Source organism: Aythya fuligula, chromosome Z (genome assembly GCF_009819795.1).
Source record: "Aythya fuligula isolate bAytFul2 chromosome Z, bAytFul2.pri, whole genome shotgun sequence".
NCBI lineage: Eukaryota > Metazoa > Chordata > Aves > Anseriformes > Anatidae > Aythya > Aythya fuligula.
In genome coordinates this window covers 10,345,720-10,366,979 of record NC_045593.1, presented here as the reverse complement: position 1 = coordinate 10,366,979, position 21,260 = coordinate 10,345,720, and the positions used below count along the sequence as shown (strand labels likewise).

General features: G+C 43.3%; 1 protein-coding gene across 7 annotated transcripts in view; it reads right to left on the bottom strand.

Annotated features, from left to right (window-relative positions):
* UNC13B (unc-13 homolog B) overlaps nt 1-21,260 on the bottom strand; it is a 212,908-nt gene that overhangs the window by 179,010 nt on the left and 12,638 nt on the right. For all 7 annotated transcript variants that reach the window (XM_032205600.1, XM_032205604.1, XM_032205601.1 and 4 more), the window contains exons 2-5: nt 9,079-9,108; nt 6,272-6,371; nt 2,162-2,279; nt 1,292-1,415 (exon numbers count right to left, since the gene is read on the bottom strand). In XM_032205600.1, coding sequence (XP_032061491.1) covers nt 1,292-1,415; nt 2,162-2,279; nt 6,272-6,371; nt 9,079-9,108 — 372 coding nt within the window. The remainder of the gene's footprint in view (nt 1-1,291; nt 1,416-2,161; nt 2,280-6,271; nt 6,372-9,078; nt 9,109-21,260) is intronic.

Below are 21,260 nucleotides of genomic sequence, written 5' to 3'. Positions count from 1 at the left end.
AGCACTGAATCACCAGGAGAGTTTTTATGAGGAATAGGGATGGCTCCACACCAGCATCAGACAGCTTAAGAGGTCAGACACCTTTTCCCCTTTAGACACCGGGCTGTAAAGAGCAGTGCCTGTTACCTCCACAGAACACTACACTCACCCTAATTGCACCATCCAGCCAGTGGTGCACTCAAAACAGTAAACTCAGCACAGCTCTCGGAGCACAGGATGCAATTCATATCGATTTTAGTGCCACGGGACCAAAGCCCACATCCTCCCTTGCACCAGGAAGGGAGGTTTATGAGACTAGTAGATGACCTAACTTCTTTCCACAGCAGATGGCTGATCCTGGCAGTTGCTGGCCAAATGCCAAGGGGTGTACAAATGTTCCACCAGTCCTTAGAGCAAATCAAATTGTTCAACTCTGCCAAGGGCTTAGTTAAAAAAAAAAGAAAAAAGAAAAAAAGAAAAAAAAAAAGATGAGGCCATCACAGACAGGCATTTTTAAAAAGGGCCTAAAACAGGAAGGGAAAGGGAAAAAAACAAAACACATAAGCCCCCAGAACATCATCTCTGTTCTAACGGTCTGGTAAGAGCTGGAAATAGCCTTTCCTTGCCTTGGATGCAGTCTAGGCTAAGGCCCTCCTTTTGGTTCTCCCACCTCCTCATTCAGAAAACATAAAATTAAAAAAAAAAAAAAAAAAAAAAAAAACACCTTCACTTAAGATGGGTTTGCTCCAATTAGCTGTATTTCCACATTCTGTACATTGCAGCCACAAATAACTTCCCAAAAGGCAGCTACTCTTATGACACCAAGTTATTTACATACCCTGTTAATGATAATGTTCAGGGGCTCTAAACATTAATGTTCCACTAACTGAACTGCATGCTTTTAGCTGGGTTTTAGTGCAGCTACCATATAAAGCTCATTCTACATGTAAATAGTTCTAACAACAAACTTGACCTCTTCCAGAGCCAAATGTGTCTAGATTCAAAGAAGCAAATGTTCCCTACTCAGGAACAAAATGTCTGACTGCACAATCCTGAAATATTACTAGTGGTTTCTTAAACTGCTGCTAGTCTAAACATTCCAGCACTCTGAGACCTTCAAATCTTCCCTATTGATTCTTATCTTGTAAGTTAGAAAGTAGCCAAACAAGAAATGAACAGCAGCAATTTGATCTGTACTGAACTATTTTGACAGAACTGCAAATAAGCACAACTTGATTTTATGACTCAGGTTGCTCCTAAACATTTTATCTCCGCTGTCAGTGCCCTACGTAAGTTACTGAAATGCACTCACCAAAAGGTAATTCAAATCTCGTGTCCAGCAAAATTCTGTGAGGAGTCGGGTTTTTGGTTCCACAGATTTCATCATGTTTCATTACAACTTCTGCCTCCAGCGTAGACCACTCCCCAGGACCTTCCTGTGAATCGCAAGCCACAGATGAAGTTTCAAGTCTGACACATCCTTTTGGAGCAATCTGTCACACATTTGTTAAGATAAACTCCAGGAAGAGCCTCTGCACAGTATTATCAAGACCTAGTACCTGCTTTTTACACCTAATGACATCCATCCAGCATGTGCTGGCAGTTTTGGCTTCCAAGTCCTAAATGCCTTTACAAAAATGAGAAGCATCTGATTTCCTACTGTTTTTTTCAGTACACATCAGCACCACTAGACAACATCTTAACACTGTACCCAGATTTTTATTTTTTTTAATATGAAGACATGCTCTGTGCCTGCCTTGAGAGTTACCTTGTCTATTACCACAATAATTATAACACCCTCTTCAGCAGGGATTTACAGAAATTTGAGCATCAGACTAAAGGGTCCTCAAAATCTCAAACAAGTCAAATATACACGTTCCTTAACAGATTAAGCCCTATTTTCTGAGTTACCATATAAGACCAGAGACAACTACATAAATTCAGTTTTGGTCTCACTGTTGGCAACCTTGTCCAAAAACAAACAAACAAACAAACAACAAAAAAAAAAACACCAAACCCCACACACGAAGACATGCTGACACAGCCCTCTTCCCTCACACAACCTTCTTGACTTGGCAAGTCGAAGTTCTGCTGAGCAGCACAGTCCTGAGCTGCACCAGACTAGATTTGTAACACTATCAACATCGGAGTTGTCAAAATAAAGTTTCTGTGTCAGCTTAACCTCATCAGATTGACGAATGGCTTTCAAAGCAATCCACACGGTCCCAACCAGGGTGTCCCAGATAAGTCCTTTGTTCCATACTTCAACAATTAGGCCCAGGTCCAGCCGACTGATCTCACTGCAAGAAAAGAAGAGGAAGCACAGGTGAGGAAAAAGAACACAAAACCATTCTGCTTTACGTTCTGCATTACCAACATGATTATCCCAGTGCATCTTTCCATGCAGCTATGTCAAGCTGCAGACAGTTTCTGGAGGTATGTGGTCAAGGCAGCTCATGCTCATAGGGAATTCTTAATGATCATTTTCTCATAATTTAAGACTAACTACACAAAGACTACAAAACAAAAACTGTTAACTACCCCATGCATGGACTGCCAGTTGGAAACTTATCTCAACAGCAACGTGTGCAGGCGGAGGAGATGTATCTTGGGATGAAATATAGAGGTGAGCAATTCTTTGCCATCAGCTACCCAATTTCTAACAAAGCAAGTTTATCCTTACCCTCAGCAACAAAAGCACATTCTGTCAGGTCCAAACATGCTAATATATATCCCAGAGCTGCCACATACCAGAAGTAACAGTCCCAAACACAGCTGTGCTGCAGTAGCAGCACTACCCATTGCACAGGACCACATTGCCCTGCTTCTGTTCCAGTGCCGGCTTGTTCCTCTGCGTGGCACTGCAAGCCACGCAAATCTCTGGCAGCATGTGGCAATACAGGCACATGACCCCTGAGTGCTAAATTCTTGGACATAATAATTGTCTTCCCTCTCAGTGAGCAAAGGATACATCACAAATTCAGCATAAGAACAGCATAAACAGGTGCACAGCCTGAATGTTGGTAAAAGCAATGAAGAACAGAAGCATCCTGATCTGTCCATTGGTACAACATTGTCCCATCTACGAGCAAAGGCTGTAGCTCCTACTTCTTTGAGCTCAGGACTTCCTCTCGTGCAACTGCTAATCCCCAAAAGCAGGTATTTTGAGCACAGAGTACTGCTGTCCTTCTGGCCAGTCAAATACATCCATGCTAAGTTTAAGAAAGGAATTAGCTAATCACTAATTTCTATAGACTGTCATCTTGGCCAAAAAAGAACCACTTCAAATCCCAGCATGTATTTGAGCTTTGTCCCACATATTCCTTACATCTTTATAAGAGAATGTTTTGTCTATAAGGCTCAAAACAAATCCTGCATCTAGAGCAAAGCACACTGACATCAAATTTTTTAGGCTGGATAAGAGGAGGCTGAGGGGAGACCTCATCACTCACTACAACTACCTGAAAGGAGGCTGCAAGGCAAGGGGTCCCTTTTCTTAGGTGAGAAGTGATACAATGTGAGAAAATGGCCTCAAGTTGCTTCAGTGAGTTTTAGATTGGATATCAGGAAGAATTTCTTCACAGAGAGTGGTCAAGTATTGGAATGGGCTGCCCATGGAACTGCTGGAGTCCCTGTCCCTGGAGATATTTAAGAAACATGTGGACATGGCATTAAGGGACATGGTTTAGTGGTGGGACTCAGTAAGTCAGCCTGATGGTTGGACTTGATGATCTTTAAGGGTTTTTCCAACCTAAATGATTCTGTGACTCTATGGTTTGGATGTTGCTACTCAATACAGCCGAGCTAAGAACTGTCTGCTTGTGCTGTCACTGCTCTGCCTTCCCACTGCTTGCCTCCTGGGAGCCTGACTTTTATCTGATTGAACAGACAAACCTGAAACAACAAAAATGTCTGATTTTCTGTTGGCTGGACAAGTACATGTATGAGGCCACAAATGGAACAGAAGGAAAGATATACTGTAAAGCTACATTGTTTGATTCAATATACACTGACATAATAAGACCTGAAGACACCTGACAGGTTCCTGTACAGAATTCCACAGGACAGGTCACCAAATTTAAAAAAATAAAAGGACTTTCAGTGAAATGGCTGTTTGCTTTTGTCTGTCTCCATTTCTCCACCTTCTGGTTAGACACAGAATAGCTTCAAAGAACAAAAGAGATTTTAACTTGGTGTCCCTCCCTTCTCACATGCACACACAGAATTTAAATGAAAGACATTTCTAACAACTTTAACACTCATTAAATCATCATGTTCTAACATTACAGTTTGCAGTTGCACTTCAGAGGTGCTTGTTGCAAATATTCAGCCCGTTTAAAGCTGCTTCAAAATTAGAAGATGTCCCCAAAGATGACACTGAAGTGCTTTGCTGATCTGGTAAAAAACAAATCTCAAACACTTTCAGAGCCCCAAACTCTGCACTGCTACTACTCACAAAGAGCATTTCTCATAAAGAAGAAGCAAAAACTACATACAGGGATAGAAAGTCTTTCCCAGGTTACACTGTATTCTACTGCACCTTATAAAAATGGTAAACAGAGACAGTAAAAGCACCCTTCTTTCAGAGAAAAACTCCCATGTTTGGAAAAAAAACACGGTTTTGTTATAAAGAAGCATCCCAACTGCACTGTTGCCTGGCTAAAGCAGAGGAGATAATGATGAGGTGGTTCAGCTAATATTCTGCTCTCCTATTCCCTAGCAACTAATTACGGAGTAGCAGTGACCTTACAGCATGCTAGCTGAACTCCTAGCTGCAATCAGAGAGCAGTTTCAAGAGCTGTCAGGGGAAGGAGGAGGAGCAGCCTAGAGCAGTCACCCAACACAAACAAGTGCCATGCTTAAATCACTGGTGAGTAGCCTCCTCGGTGCCTGGCCATGTTTAAAGATAGTTTCTGCCCATGGGTCAAGAACAAATCACAGAAGAATGAGTTAGTAGCTCTGGTACTGGCATATGACTTGGCAGACAGGTACAATTCCCTGCCCCAACCTTTCCCCAGTCCTAGATGTGTTATGTTAGTGGCAGCCACAGCCTCTGTGCAAAAAGGAGCTGCAAAGCTGAGAAGATGGAATTCAGGAGCATTTTTGACCAGACACTGAAGGACAGGCTCTGAAGTCTCCTTCCTGAAGCACACACCTCAGGTGCTGTTCCAAAAACAAACAACAGACATAAAACAAGAGAGCTGAGAGCACTGCTCTGATGTTAACACTGTACTGACCCAGGTGAAAAACCTTGCTCAGAGGCAAGTTTCCCAGTTCTGGCAGAGGTGAACCAACTGCTGCTGGATTGGGTAATGTGCTCACTAGGCCCCATGTGCATCTCTCGCTATAGGCACTATATGAACACCTTAGTTCCACTCAAAAACAGCAGCACCAGCTTTGCATTTCACAACACAAACACCATAATTCCCCCACCCAATAGCAGCATCCAGGTCAAGTTCAGATAAAGGAACTTGGGAGTCAAGGATTTAGTAAACTCAGTTCACTTCGTCTTACAAAGCTACAGAAGCAAAACCAGATGCACTGTCAATGAGCCGTTCATTCACTCGAGTCAAAAAAAAAAAAAAAAAAAAAGCCACCATTCTAAAAGATAATGGGAAATCTCTGGCTGTGTGTCATGACTATGAGAACCAGAGCAAATCAGAGGTGCCAACTGCACCAGAAGCCCTGAGAGAGCTGGAACTGGTTCTGCTGCTCATGGCAGGGACTGATGGCCCTCCAGCTGCAGCAGGGGAGCTGGAAAACACCCATGGGCACCAGGCCAATGACAGAAAACATCCACACGCAAGCCTTTAAAGGTCTGAAGTCTGATCAAGAATAGCCCCCGCACACAGGTAACCAGGATCACAGCACTGAAGCCCTGAGTGCACTAACAGGTCTTAATTACCCTGACCAGACTCATCGGGGGCCTCCCTCCACACCTTTGTCCCATGGCCCAGGATCTCCAGTTAAGCCCAGCAATAGTCCATCAGTCCTCATCTAAGTTGTGTTGCAGATGTGCTCACCTCCATGCCGGCCCACGGACCCCATCAATCCTCTGCCTTCCCAGCTCCACCTCAGCCTTGTCACTACGGACCTGACTGGCAAGTGCAGGACTACTCAACCATCACTAGACAAAATCCTGAGCTTGACCCGCTAAATTCTACTCCCTGCTTGACCTCGGGGCTGGCTCATTACTACAGGCTTGCCCAATGACTTATCTCTCAGCAGCTTCATGTAGATGGCAGTGCTGCCATCCCACAAGCACCTCACCTCTGCACAGCACCATACTTACAACATGAAGTCCTGTTCCCAGCATGGTTGGTCCCCTCGCACTGCTACCGTCGTGCTCTTCACATTTTGCACCTTCAGGGTCACATACGTATTGAATTTATCTGGGGAATAAGCGACAAAAAGTTTTCTTCTTCAGTATACAATTTCATATCATAAGCACAACATTTTAAGGTTTTCAGTCTGTACACTGCATCCCAGAGAGACCAAAACCAAAAGCCCAGATGGGAAGACATCAGTGGGTTAAAGACCTACGAGTTCACGATGCCTTTCATCTTCCATTAAAGTTTCAGCCACTTTTTTTTTTTTTTTTTTTAACAAATTAATAAAAATAGATAGCTAAGCACTTGGAGTAAGTCATGGACAAAGGAGAGAGTACAAAATCCTGAAGAACATTGCCACTTTGAGTGACTGCTTCCTGAAATGCAGATGAAAGGAAGAGACACTCCAAAGGAACAGGGCCCATCACATGGACTGTGCACAGCTAAAAATAAAACTTGCAAGAGATAAAAGCCAGAAGCTGTTGGGCTGATCATACTATCTCTTCCCTTCTGACCTAACTACTTTCCTTGTTCCTATCTGATTTTATATCTATGAGTCCATGAAAAAAAAAAACAACAACACTTACAGATGACTCGGGGCAGACAGAAAAAAAGTGAATTATGCTGAGTGTGCTAAAACTGATCTGTATTGGTTAAACCAGCTGATCTAGACAAATTGTGTTATGCTCACATTTTGACAAGACAGGGTTTGTTCAGATGTTTCACTTTTCCTATTAAATCTGAAGGAAAAATACAGAACAGCATTTTTTCCTAGTTGCTACTACCTCTTTGCTAATAGAACCAAAAGCAGTCAAGCGCAAACACACATGAAGTCTGAATCAGCATCTAAGAACAAACAAACTCCCTTTTAAGATGAGTTACTAACTCAGACCTACCAGTTTCAAACCCAGAACAAGACATCTACTAAGTAGCTAAAAAGCAGTGTACAAATTTTAATACTTTGATGTTCTGCTGTACCTATTCTCAGTTTACATCAGACCACAGTCCATTTTAATACTGCCAAAATCGACATTGCTGTGAGCTACTTTAGCGTGTCCCAGCATCTAGCTTCAAGTATCCTACGCGGACATGTAGGAAAGGGGAACTTCATGATCCAGAAACTCAAGTAGGAGTGACATCTCCCACTTTACATCTCACTTTACATCTCTCTCACTTATTTTAATGCAGTTTCTGTCTTATGATTTTTCTTTGCCTGTTCCTAAGCGTTTCTAAAATCACGGCTACAAGTCTATTTTTGTCAATAAGCCTCATGGGATAATTATTTTCATGGAAATGTTTTCTCTTTTCATTTTCCACCTTTTACCATCATGAGTTTTTTTTTCTATGGAAAAAAAATCCCTTCCTATCCACTTTCATTTGTCTTGTACTTGGTATACATTTTCCCTGTTTCCATGTATTTTTCTTTTCTCTGAATTAATTAACATGTTCTAGCCTTTACATTCTCTCCATAGATTAGGATTTTATGGAGGCTGTAATTATTCTTGTCACTCCCACATGCAGTTCCTCTATTCACAAAACAAATAAAATAAAATGAGCACAGTTTGATGGAAAACCTATGGCACTGCCATGTATGTAATGATATTGAAATGTTTTCTGCAGTGTAAAGTTGGATTCCCTCATGTATAGCTACATTGATTTGCACTGTCCTGGAACCCTGGGCTTGCTGGTGAAGTCACACACTTCAGTTGAGCTACATCTAGACTACAGGACAAATGCAGTCCTGAGAAGGGTTCTTACATGGAAAAAGGATCAAGTACATACTGCCTCCTCCTAGTCTGTGCATTCAGTTTTCTTATCCTGAAAAAAAAAAATCCAGGTTGGTGCATGCACAGCTCTTGACCTCGAGTGGAATATGGACAAGACGGCAAAAGAAAATGCACAAACAAGACACCTGGGAAGCTTTCAGCTATATAACCTGAGGGCCACCATACAAAGAGAATAGAGCTGAAAAAATACATCATGAATAAAGCCGTGCAGTTGTTTTGGATCTAAACACCTTACTAGGTGTTGTTCCAGAGGCCATACTTCATTCTTAAAAAGTTTCAGTAACAATATTTCAAACAAGCATTTGTAGAGACTTTCTGAAACTGATCTCCAAGGAGGAGAGAAAAAAAAAAAACCAGACTGCTTATTCTTTTTGTAAAATAAATAAATCAAATTTCATTCAATAAGCACATTCATTAGCTACGGGATTCCTTGTCTAGCACAGTGAAATAGATGCTTAGACTGTAAACCCTGGGTGCCACCAGCTGTTTTTATTTCATTATGTGGATACAAAACCTGGCAGATGGGATCTCAATCCCAATCACAGCCATTGCAGACTGCCACCTAAGTGAATGAACCGCTTCTGTGCTCCATCCAGCAGTCCCAGCCAGGATCGAGGAGGCACTGATCCAGTCAGGCACACGGCAGTTCTGCCTGGTGGACATCTTCAGATCTTGTTTTGAACAGGAAAGGGGAGAAGGATGAGAAGAAAGGGCAGGGTGGGATGGGAAGTGGTGACAGTGAAGGAAATCTTTCCTCGGCCATCACCTGTGTGGATGAGGTGAACAGGTAGATGTTTCTCAGTACCATGACACCAGGTCACATCCTCAGGCTGCCTGGACTCTTGGGGTGGCTTTTGTCCCTCATAAGGACAACACCAAGGAGCAGAGAGGAGTAGAGGAAACCTGGAGGGAGCAGTGAGCCTCCAAGAGTCACCATGACTACAAACAAGACTGATTAGAACAAGCAGCAGAGATTTGCTTACCTGGTGGTCCTTGGAGTTTAGCTTTTTTTACTGTAAAGAGGGAAAAAAAAAAAAAAAAAAAAAGAGGCTGTTAGTGATTTTGTCCTGCTAAGGTTTCATTCAAGTGACAGTGTCACAGGATACCATGTTAATTGGAGAACATCTCCCAGTAGAAGCCTGGAAGCTGGAATCTGTACTTATTTTCACAGTTTAACAGTTCTGGTGACAGAGCCTCTTCTGTACCCCATTTCACCTCTCTGAAATGATGCAATTAAAAGGAAATCATAGGATTGCAGTTTGGAAAGCAGTATGATATGACTAATGCAAGACAATTTCTAAACTGGTCCTCTGCAAACCAGGAAGTTATTTTGGGTCTTAACAAGATGTCATTTCATACCCCCTTCACTTACAAGGTTACAGACACTCAGAAGAAATTGAGATTTCCTTATAAGCCAAGGATCTCTCTTCAGGAGTGCTGAGCAGACTCTGAACCACAACTCAAAAACAACCAAGCCCAAATAGTAGCCCTGGTATGACATCTGTAAATCAAATTAACCCATTATGCCAAACAAACAGCAGTCTGCATTCAAATGGCACTTTTCAGAGCTCTCATCTGTTAATTCAATTCCAGGACAGTATTTATTGAAAACAACGGTTAGAACATAAAACAGCACTGGCTCTTATCTCACTGGATGGAGAAGGGCTCTGTCTACCTAGGGGAGATTTTGTTTACAGTTCTCTTTGCAAGCTCACATCCTCACTGGTATTGCTAAGTGTAAGCACTGAGATGAGACATCTCCGGGCTCCAAGTAGTTTTCCCAGTGGAAAACAAACGCTCAGAAGAAAACATATTTAACAAGCTAGGAAGCAAGATACACCTGAGAGCAAAGGAAAGGCTTAAGAACCGATGTAGTAAATTTCCTTTCAACAAACAAAGCACCCGGCACTTACTAAATGCTTGCAGGGTCTAACTTCCAAGGTAAACACTCTAGATAGTAACTGTAAAAAGAAAAATAAAAGGCCCTTACGTGGTTACATGCACAGAGCTGCAGTGGGACCTGATGCTGAAGAACACCCTTGGTATTTGATAAATTCTGCTTTGCAAGCATTTACAGTTCAGGTAGGTGCTTGTATGAAGGGAATGCTGTACCAGTTACAGTATGAGACAGAGAGGTTTTATACAAAAGTTTAAAGGGATGTAAATTTTTGCTAGACTGCTATGGCCCTCAAGCCTTAGGTCCAAAATAAGGAGATTCATTCTCTTCCAGTTTTGGATCCTAAACCATTTCTTATGCTAAACCTAATGGTGCAAGGAAAAGATACAATGGTTGGGGCTGACTGAAGACAGACTCCTTTTTGATCTCCCCAACAATCTGTTTAACCACTGAGCAACAGGGACAGCAATCTACCCACTTCCTTGGTGCCTTTGGATACCACCACATACCACAGACATTTAATGAGTAAACGCTGCCCTGAAGGGGGCATACATCAGCTCACCTCAGGTCCTTCCCCTCTCCTTCCCCTTTGCAAAAGAGGAGGGGACACAGAAACAAGTGCATGTACTTGAGGGAAGGGGAAAGGCAGAAAGAGAGGGCAGAGGATGTGCATTAAGCTTCAGCTGGTCTCTCTCCCTGGCCACAACAAGCTCCAGTGCTGTTCGCAGGAAAGTGGACATACCCTCAGCACAGAAATCCCAGATTATTTGCCAAAAAAAAGCAGCCAGAGTGGGTGAATATCCCCTGGACATGGAGATGGACACAGCCTCTGCAGCAAGCAATAGGCAAGCACTTCCTACAGGTGTGTAAAAGTCACAGCAAAGGTGCAGCTCCCAAAATACAATAGGTTTGCTTCCCTGGGGGTAAGTTTTGTACCCTCACCAGCTCATTCTGTCTCACTTGAGCTACCACGTGCCAAGTGCCCAAGAAACGACGCAGAGTAGCAGTGAAGTTGTCAAGAAACCCAAAGCATTAAAACTTAGTTACTCAGTGTCACAACAAAGACCGAAAAATCACTGCTGGTGGCTCAGTAGGAGGAGGGCAGACTGAAATCTAGCCACGTGAAATACTGCCGTGTATAAAAGAAAACATAAGAAAGGAAACCATCCTCCAGAGCACTGGCAGTGCTAAGTTTAGAGATACAGTTGTTTCTGTACTGTCCCAAAGTAAAAAGCTGAAGACAAGAAGTCAAAGATCCAGATGAAAGACTTCCTGACTTACTCCCACTTATCCCAGGGGAATGTCTGAGCTCTGGGGAAGCAGCATTTCTAAGCAAACTGGAAACATTAAATCCCCTTTGGTTTCAAGTGGCTGCTGTCAGCAAACAGGGCAGTGCAGAAAGCCCAGACATCCAGAGGCAGACACGAAATGGGGCAGAGCCACAATCCTCCCACACCGCTGCAACCCTGTATGGAAAGGATGGCAGAGGAGGAATTAAAATGTTAAAAGATCAGAGAGGAAGGAGGCCTAGAGCTTCGACTGCCATGTGCGAGCACTGCTTTACACAGACACTGACGTGCACCTGCTCCCGCTGTGCAAGCAAAGAATGATTTAATTGCAAGGGGAAAAGAAAGAGACTGGCATATCAGCGAGACACATACTGCACCTCAATTCAAGGAGCGCTGGTAACAGCTATTAGAAAGCAGACAGACTGCACTGAAATAACTGGATGCAAACTAGACAGATGGGGGGAAAAAAAAAGCAATGAAAATTGATGCAAGCATTCAATTCATCCAGACAATTTTCCTTGGGGAACCCTTAACATTATGGTGTTGCTCTAAATAGACAAGAAAACGTTTAGGTTGAAGTCCTGCCTGTGATGCTGTATTAAAACTAAAAAAAAATAAATAAATAAACAAACAAACTAGCTTTTCAGAGGCTCTATGGTTGTCAGTTACAAAGGACTGGAGAATGAAACAGACTCTTAAAGGCTAGGAAAGATAAAATACAAGCCAGACATCGCAATGGAGGTACAGAATCATTGTGGGGTGGTGGAAACCCAACAGCAGGACAAATGTCAGAGATAGTCACAATTTTACACAAATATTCTTACTACACACTTCTCCATCTGATGGACACCTTCCTGACTAGGTGCACCATACACCAGCCAGTGGATTAAAATCAAGCATGCCAAGCATTACAAGGTTTAGACAACAACCCCCTGATCAGGAACAGACTTGTACTCAGTTAAAGGGAGCACGGCTGCTCTGAGCATCCGCAGATTCAATCTCACCTTTAACATTTGCTTGCAAATCAGGGGGATGTGGACGTGGGGAGTGCCTGAGCAGATGGCCAAAAGATTACATCCTCACTAAACCCAGCACATGACTTCCGAGCTGGTCACTCACCACACTACAACAAAATCCACGTCCTTCCAGAGGCCAGTCAGGCACCACGGATGGGCTGTGGGAGAAGAGGGACGGAGGAGAGGAAGCAGTTTGATTAGTGCTCCTAGAAGGAAAATCAATGCAGAAAGCAGAGCGTTCAAAACGCGTTTTCATGATCAGCAAATTGACAAATAGTTTCCTCTTCCCCCTGAAACATGAATGCAGCCTTAATGCGTTTCTGAGCGCAGGCCACGTAATGTAACTTCTGCAGTCAGACAGCAGAATCGATTCCTGTTTCCATTTCGCCCTGCGCTCTCCTCCCCTCCCGTGGGTGCTCAGGCCTCAGCGCACGCTGATACACGGCACAAGGTGCAAAGGTTGCTCACGCAGCAGGAACGAGAGCCCACAGCAAAAGGCTCCAGCCACAGAGCAAAAGGTACTAGCCAAGACTGAGACTAAACTCGGTGCCTGAGCGCCCTTGCAGCACACACACGGAACGGAGGGGACCCCTTCGGGAAGGGAGAGGCTGGCGTGGTGGTGCTCTGGCCCCTCAGGTCTGCTACATTTTCCATAAACCACTGAGTCTTCGGCAGCTGCTTCGCTGTCTGAACCCTGGAGCAACTGCTCTAGAACACGTACTCACCACAGAGGCAGAAACTCAGCACCTCCTACTCACTTCTTGAAAGCTACTTATAAAATCCATGAGACACCAGCAAGTGGTGTAAGACTGGAGCATCCACCAAGGTCTGTTCTGTCCCTGAGGATCCCACAAGTACCTTTCCCCCCCACATCTTACATGCACATCCTCCCCTCATATTTGTGGGCAAGAAATCCTTGCCTTTCCCACTACCTGAATCCAAAAGGGTGCTACAAGACAGAGGAAGCAGAGGCTGTGCCGGGACCCTGACCCCAGCCTTGTTTCATATGATCCCTGTAAAAGCCCAGCAGCATCAGAGGTATGCTATTAAATGCAACATGCAACAGCAGAACAGCAACACTGACTGTGACGTGAAATCTTCTCACCCCTCTGTAACTCTAAGAAAGGAAGGTGCTGGTGAAATGGCAGCGTAATGGTTTCCCGAGCCTGTTATGGGGATTCAGCATGGTGCAGCTACCTGGGCATTTCCAGCCTGAAACAGGTTTGGAAAGAAATGCTCCACTGCATTCTCACCCGTTCAGATCTATGCTAGGTACAGAAGGAAAGGACTTTCCTGAATGAGCACAGAGCAAGAATAATTGTGCAGGAGCCCCCCCAGCAACCCAGAGGGGTTCGGCAGCACCGTGACAGCCCCTGCAGGAGCCGAGCACAGCGCCCGCTTGGACTCCAACCCTGGCAGCAGCACAGGGCTGAGTTAAGGCAGTTATTGCAGCGAGACATTCCTTCAGCCTCAGGGCCAGGTAAGAGACTTAAGCCACATCTCTTACATTATGCTTTGTCTTTCTGCCAGGGAAAACAAACCGCGGGTTTGCACACAGCCATTGTTCCGCTGAAGCGGTGAGGAGAGCGCTTTGTGCGCTCCCTTCAGGAATGACGTGTTGGAAACACAGTGGGTACCTTCACGGACCAACAGACGTAAAAGCTGAGACTGTGTTTGCAATAAACAGAGGATAACGTTTTGTTACGGCTTGGTGTGAACGGAGGGCTGGGCTGACCAGAAAACTGCTCTGGCAGCAGAAGGAAGAAGAGCAGGAAACCAGCACTGACTTCTGTCAGCCCCAGAATAACTAATGTTGCTTTTAAAGGCAGAATTTTTCTGACTGAATACCTGAAATGGTCCTTCAAAAATCCATCACCTGTTGGACTGCGACAGCTGTGGAGGAATCTGAATGGCCTCAGCAGCAAGGCACCCATACTACGACGTTTACCTCAACTGAACTGAGAGATTTAGCTGCTTCAGTAAGCACTCCAGGATAAATGGAACAGAAACAATAGCGGTTTATTAATTTTTAATAGTTAATCAAGAAAGAAACACTTTCACACTGCATTTCGTGTTCATGTAGCAAAGGGTTTTCCTCAATCTGACCACTCTAAGTGCCCACAGGACAACTTGTCTCACCTTTCTCAAGGCATTGGGAACCAAAGCAATGCCAAATAAAAGCAAGGTGTGCTCATTTCAGCAACCAACTGCATATAAAAATCATCTACTACCACTCTCAGATTCTCTTGGGCAAAAAAGAAAAAAGAGCTTCTATTCTGTTGCCTGCAGTAGCAAATTGATCTACCCAAGGGATTTCCCTTTTGCCAGATGTCTTGAGAATGAATTACAATCCCTCTTAATTCATGTGAATTAGCATCTTCCTGCTCAGACGATCTGCAAATTCATTACCCTGTCCAGAGACACACAATGCTACTAAATTTATTTGATTTACTATACAATTTTCAATGAAGCTTCCTCAAAGTCACTCCACCCCTTCTGCCCACAGCACTGTGACTTACAGCAGCTGGGAAACATTTAACTCCTTGGAAGGCTTTTTCAAATTCCTGTGCACAGACAAAATCAACACCATTTAACTTTCAGGACCACTGTAGACAGCAAACACAAAGTGCACATCCCAGTAAACCTCCCAACAGCCAAACTTCACTAGAAATTCCTTTGTTTTATTGGTAAATCCTCTGGCAGTGTAGTATTTAGAGCCTGCATGCATACAAATGTCCCAACCCACAGGCAGAAAGCACCCTGGTGGCCTCCCTCCACAGCTCAGACGTCCCCATACACTGGACCCAAGGGACATTTCCAGCCCTGAAGGAACACTGCAGCTGCCTCCTCTTGCCTGGTTTTGCTCACTAAACCTCCCCTCAGCATTTGCTTCTTGCCAGAAGTTTCACAGCCTCGGGCTCGGCACCCCTTCGCCTGTACAGGCTGAACTTTGGTGAGCCAAGTACTGAAATCTATCCAAGAAAAGGCAAGCTTTTTTATATATATAAGTTATATGTCACTGTCTTATCTAAACCTCCTCTATTACTGCCATAGCCTGTGGGCATCAGAGCGACAGCACAGCGGCAGGCTGTCTGGAGCATTCCCTGCTCTGTCTCATTCACACGAACTTGGAGAGCTGGCAGGGCATGGTGACAGCCTGCACAGGAATAAGAAAGCTGGCAGGACAGCATGATGGCACGATGATCAGAACAAAGACGCACCTATTCTGTCCAGTACGCAGCCTGATGGCTTTGGTGAACCAGGTAATTTCACACCTCCTACAGATTCTTACACTTTTTATCTCAGCTTCTGCACAAAGCTTGCTGAGTACACACAGCACAGCTCTACCTGCACCGGAGTTTTACAGTGCTCCACTTCTTCCATCCTTACAACAAGGGTTACCTAGAAACTTAAACACAACAAATTTAAAACTTGCTAGAAAACCCTGAGAGTTGCAAACATGCCAAACAAAACCCCGTTATCAAGGTATACCTGAAACAAAGGTCCAGCTTTGCAGATTCTTTCGACACAGGGTGCTTACAGTTTTTCTTTTTTGTTGTTTTTTTTGTTTGTTTGTTTGTTTGCTTTATTTAAAACTCAACCCTCACTAGCAAAAGAAGCCTTCGTTTAAAAAACCCTATGTCTCTAAAAGATGTCACGCAACAGAAGGGGTGGCAATTCAATTTACTTTCTACAATAGTTTAAATGCAGAAGACAGTGTACGTAGGCCTCTAAACACTTTCAGTGACAAAATTGATTCAGACAGTTGGAGAGACATCTGGATCTCATTTACAGGTTAATCTGTTACCAGATTTGATTTGACACACTGACTTAACATCACACAGGTTTGCATGCTCCTGAACTGGAGTGTCATAGGCATTTGTGCTTGTTGCTTTACTCAGGAACTCACCCACCTGAAATATTCCTTGAACTACTTCAACAGCAGAAATTCACAGGTCAAGGAAATGCAGTTATGTAGTTAGCACACCCCTGCACAAACAGTGAAGGCAGGTCTAGAAACTTCTCAAAGAGCGCCCATTAAAAGGAAAATTATAAATAGTGCTACAGAATATGTGCTGAGGGAATTGGGGATAAAGAGGTTTCTTAGAACAAAAATCAAACTTGTGTCTCACAAAAAAAAAAAAAAAAATCAAAATCATCTTACTAGAAGGGTAAGGGACAGGAAGAATAAAAGAAACTAGGTGTGCAGCTTGGAGAAAGCAACTGGGACAGGGAACAAAACACAAGAGGAAAAGTAAAAGGTTTGCAACCGGTTCTTTCCCTGAAGGGACAGCAAACATCAGACTTCCAGGATCCTGACACCAGCACCTCTCAGCAAATATGTATTGAGCAGCAAGGTCTTGCTGTTATTTGTTGTTTTGAAAACAAAATTTAAAATAGAGCACTTAGCACTGGATAGGTTCACAGAGAGGAAGGGAGGAGAATCATAAAGCTGTAGATCCCAAGACCCAGAACTCTCTACATCTCTGAACTTGCAGAAGGACATGGTGATTTTACTTAAACACTGGCACAGAACAGGATCCACACTGGCAAAACACAACCAATATACCACGACCACTAAGGACAAAGGCTGTACTGCAAAAGGAATGACGTATTTTAAAAAACATGCTCACCATTTTATCCCAAAACCTTCAGGAGATCGTATCAATAAAATGCTTAAAGCATTGACAAGCTATCTCGTAAGCCACAGCTCACACCATTTATACACTGAGCATTAGCACTTGGAGCTTCCTTACTGCACAGCAGAAGGTTTATTAAGTTTACTTACAGCTGATCCCAGAGAGAGCTTCCTGAAAGTCAGTCGGAAACATTCAACTGATTTCAGATAAGCAGCAGCTGAAATAAGCTTGACAACATTGTTCCTTCTGCCAGGGTAAAAAGAGAGTATTCATGACCCACACAGCCAGAAGAGCTGGAAACAGATGCTGGGAAGCAGTAAAGAAAGTAGCAACATGCAATCCTTGAACTTTACAACCCCCTGTAACAGATTAGCACTGCTAGTGAATCCAAAGCACCAACAGCCCATAAAATATTTTCCAGTTTTTACATGAAATAGAGTTGGAAACAGAACAAGTGCAGAAGCCTCCAATTCTAGGCAGCTTGTGTGGCTAAATGTTGTGCAGGAGCAAGAAGGAGGTGGAAGTGTAAGGGGAGGAGCGGGTCGCATTGTGTTGGTGTTCCCAAAGCCAGGTGAGATGCAGCACTGCAGAAGCTCTTCCCAGGCACAGGGTTATCTATCCCCCTTTCTCCTGTGGTCCCTCAGTCCAGCTGGCAGACCGCCAGTCTCAGGAAACTTCCCCAGCCAACACAAAGCAGATCAACCACCTGAGCCTCACGTCACCTTTTGGGTGAGGAGCAGAAATTGTAAGCCATCTCCTGCCAGCTTTGGGACGTGCTGCAATGACAGCTTCCCAGCGCCCAGACGAAAATCTTCCCTCCAGCAACGCATCTAATTACCCGTCCTTAAAGGCTGTGCAGAAACTATTAGCTCCAACCCTCAGGAGCCCCACAGCCTGTGACAGACACGGTGCCTCAAAGACACGCCAAGTCAAAAATGCTCCAGAGAGCCCTTTACCTCATTACTCACCTCTTCAACTTCTCTGGCAATAATCATGATCTCAATGCAAGCTGACAAGTTAATTCTGGCAAGACAGGAGCCAGCATACTGAGATGTTTATTTAGAATTGTGCTTTACTACTGCTAACAGCCCCACAAAATCTGAAGAGTGAGGTCCCTTATTACTACCACCACTGTTTCTCTGGGGTAGATGCACGCATAAACCATCTAATCCCTCCCTAGCTTTGGCCAGACCTGACACAGGCAGGCAAGCATCACCTCAGACCGTTTGTATCATCTGATTTTTTCTTGAGAGGTGGGAAAACACACACTGAAATTTTGTTATGCTGTGATTAGCAAACCAGAAGTTGAAGCCTCTGTCTGAAGTTTACGAGGGGAAGAGGGGGGTGGAGCAGAAGATGGTGATGGAGAAATATATTTGATCCTATTTATGTAACAAAACTCCTTTTAAACAAAAAGGAAAACTCCTTTTAAGCAAAAAGGCAACGGAGGTTGTAGCCAACCTCCCTGATCCTGGAGGAGAGCTCCATCTATACACACTGAACATCCAAACACGGAAACCAGCTGATAAAAAGCACAGCTGGGAGAAACCCTCTAACATCTACTCCCTCCCTCCTCGGCTGACCAATGCAGACACATTGCTGAATATTCCCTGAAGTTTCTGCTCAGCAGCTGCTTTGAACTGAGCAGTGAGGACAGGAACAAAATCTCTTATTCAAATCACGGAGATTACGGAGAGGTTAATCCTCCTGACGCTGGCAACACAGACAGCTCTGTCAGGTGACCTGGTTCCCCAACCAGGAGGTGAGCTAAACAGCAATCCAAGCTGCCTCTTCTCTCCAATATCCTGTTGTAGCCTTCACCTTATTGTTAAAAAAAAAAAAAAAAAAAAAAAAAAAAAAAAAAAAAAAAAAAGCAGCTTGGATACAAAATACTGGAGTGAGCTACTGTGCATGTGTCTTTCTCTCAGATTTATTCTGTTAGCTTGTGCATCAGCCCTTTTGCTTAAAGGAGTTCCCTGCAGGTTACAGGTTTCTCTTAACTTTTCAGTTTCATGATCAAAAGAGACAGCATCTCTACTCCTGAATCTGTGTCTGACTAGGAGAAAAAAACATCAAATCTTTCAGAATTTGCACATGCAGAAGATAAATACTACTGGGCAGAGAAGAAAGGAGGCTTCTAATTTCAGTGACATAAATTACCCTGCTTTCAAGCTCTGCCAGGATGAGAAATGCATTACTTTAAGTAAGTGGAAATGCCTTAATTGATACTGTGAACAAAACCTGCACCATTTAATTTCACAGAAGACAGACTTAAATTCATATATGCTTATAGCTGTCAATGACTAAGGAAATATGTATAACGTAAGCTGTACCCTAACACCAGAAGGCAGGAAGACAGACAACATATTGTCTGCTGGAAGACACTCTGAGCTGGTGAGCTGACTTGGCTGGCAAACCAATAGTTCAACTAGTTTACAAGAAAAGCTTGCATATAAAAAAAAAAAAAAAAAAAAAAAAAAAAAACATGAAAAGAAGAGAAAAACCTCATTCAGAAGTGAGTTCCTTCAGCAGTTTTATTTTATTTGAAAATGAAGTCCACCTCTTCACAATTAATTTCTTCCAGGACACAAAGCACATGCAGCAGCTGTCCAAGCCTCGTAAGCTGTCTCTGGTACCAAACAAAGAAGAAAGAGCAGGAATTACAGATGGAAATAAAACAACTGGAATGTATTTCTCTCTCTTTAGTCAACAAAAGCACTGAAGTCACCTGTCTAGTGTCCTGAATGACTAAGGCTTCTATGCTCCCCAGGCAGATTTAGGTTCATCATGAAGCACCCTGGAGCAAAAGCTGCTGGCTAACCACACCAGCAGTGATCACCATCTAATCACAGCCTCCCTATCTTCACGTAGTTTCACTGAAGTTACAGGATGGCAAGCAAGCAGCCAACTGAATGAACACGGCTAATCGTCAAGCTCACCTGAGCACAAGCTTGCCCTGAGAGGGACTGAGCTAAACAAATCTCATTGTTCAACTTCAGAAGTTTAACATACTTGCCAAAAAAAGAACTCAAAAATAAAGCAATAGCATATTTGTGGTGGATTCAGTAATATATATATATATATATATATATATATATATGTATCCCACCATACTACAGCAAGTGATAAGCTCCCAGGCAAGACAGCACCTGCGTTTTCCTGCACCAAGTAATGAAGCAGAATTGGTCTAATTTTGAAAAATAGTTTTAATGAAAACGTTAACATTATGTTACTTAAATACTTAATTGCTTTGGTTCACAAACCAAAGACAACCATAACATCTAGAAGACAGAACAAAGCTGACTGCAAGCACTAAGGAAAAGTAAAAGAAATACTTAGGGTATCAGCTACAGTATAACTGAATGAGATCCCCAGACGAGAACTGGGAATCTAAGAGAATACAGACTAGAGATGAATTCTTTGGAAGCCTGATTTTACTCTTGGCATTCACAAACTGCTCAGACAACACTGGTTCTTGGATGACAAAGACAAATTCCCGAAGTAGGACCATGAGACTGGCACCAACTTTCAGGACTTCTTTTGTTTTGCTTAAGATCTTAAGATGCTAATCACCTACAATATTCCCTAGAAAGAAGCTGAAAAGGATATTTCAAGTTCAGGTTGTAAAGACAGAATGTGTTTTCCAAAATCCAGCTACAGACTGATACCCAAGCATCATTTAGGAAGAGCAGCTGACTGCTCCCCATGGCAGTACTGGTATCTGAAGGAGCTGTGTCTCCTGAACACTCCAGCACTTACCATTTTTGTTTTGACACAGCAGGTACACAGAATTGAATCACAACCAGATGTTACTATTGACAAGGATTACACCCAAGACAGCTGTCCTGAAACCCATGTGTTTGCTTGTATTTCAGCCTCCATAAAAATTACACTGAAATTCCATCAGGGTAAATACCATTAGTATCAAAATCATTAACTAAAATAAACAGCCTTCAGTAACAATTTAGTACGAGCAAGTTTCCTCACTTGCTGTTTGGTTTCTTCTTATTAAAATGCGTAATTAAGCAAAATGGTATATCAAAAGTTTACCTTAATGTATATTGTTTATAACGGACAGTTGTCAGAGCAGGAACTCACACCCCAATGAAGTCAGTGCTGTGAGCATCACAAGACTGGAAGGGGTCTCTCTGGTTACCACCTCTAGCTTCCATTCTCACAAAGACCTGTACCCTAATTTCCAGCCTAGGCTTTAATACATGACACACTTATACCTACTATATCTTATGCCAATGTTATCCTCCAACTTAAGTGGCTTTTCCCATCCTGTGCTTAATTTCCTGAAGTTATTTCTGAACAGAAGTC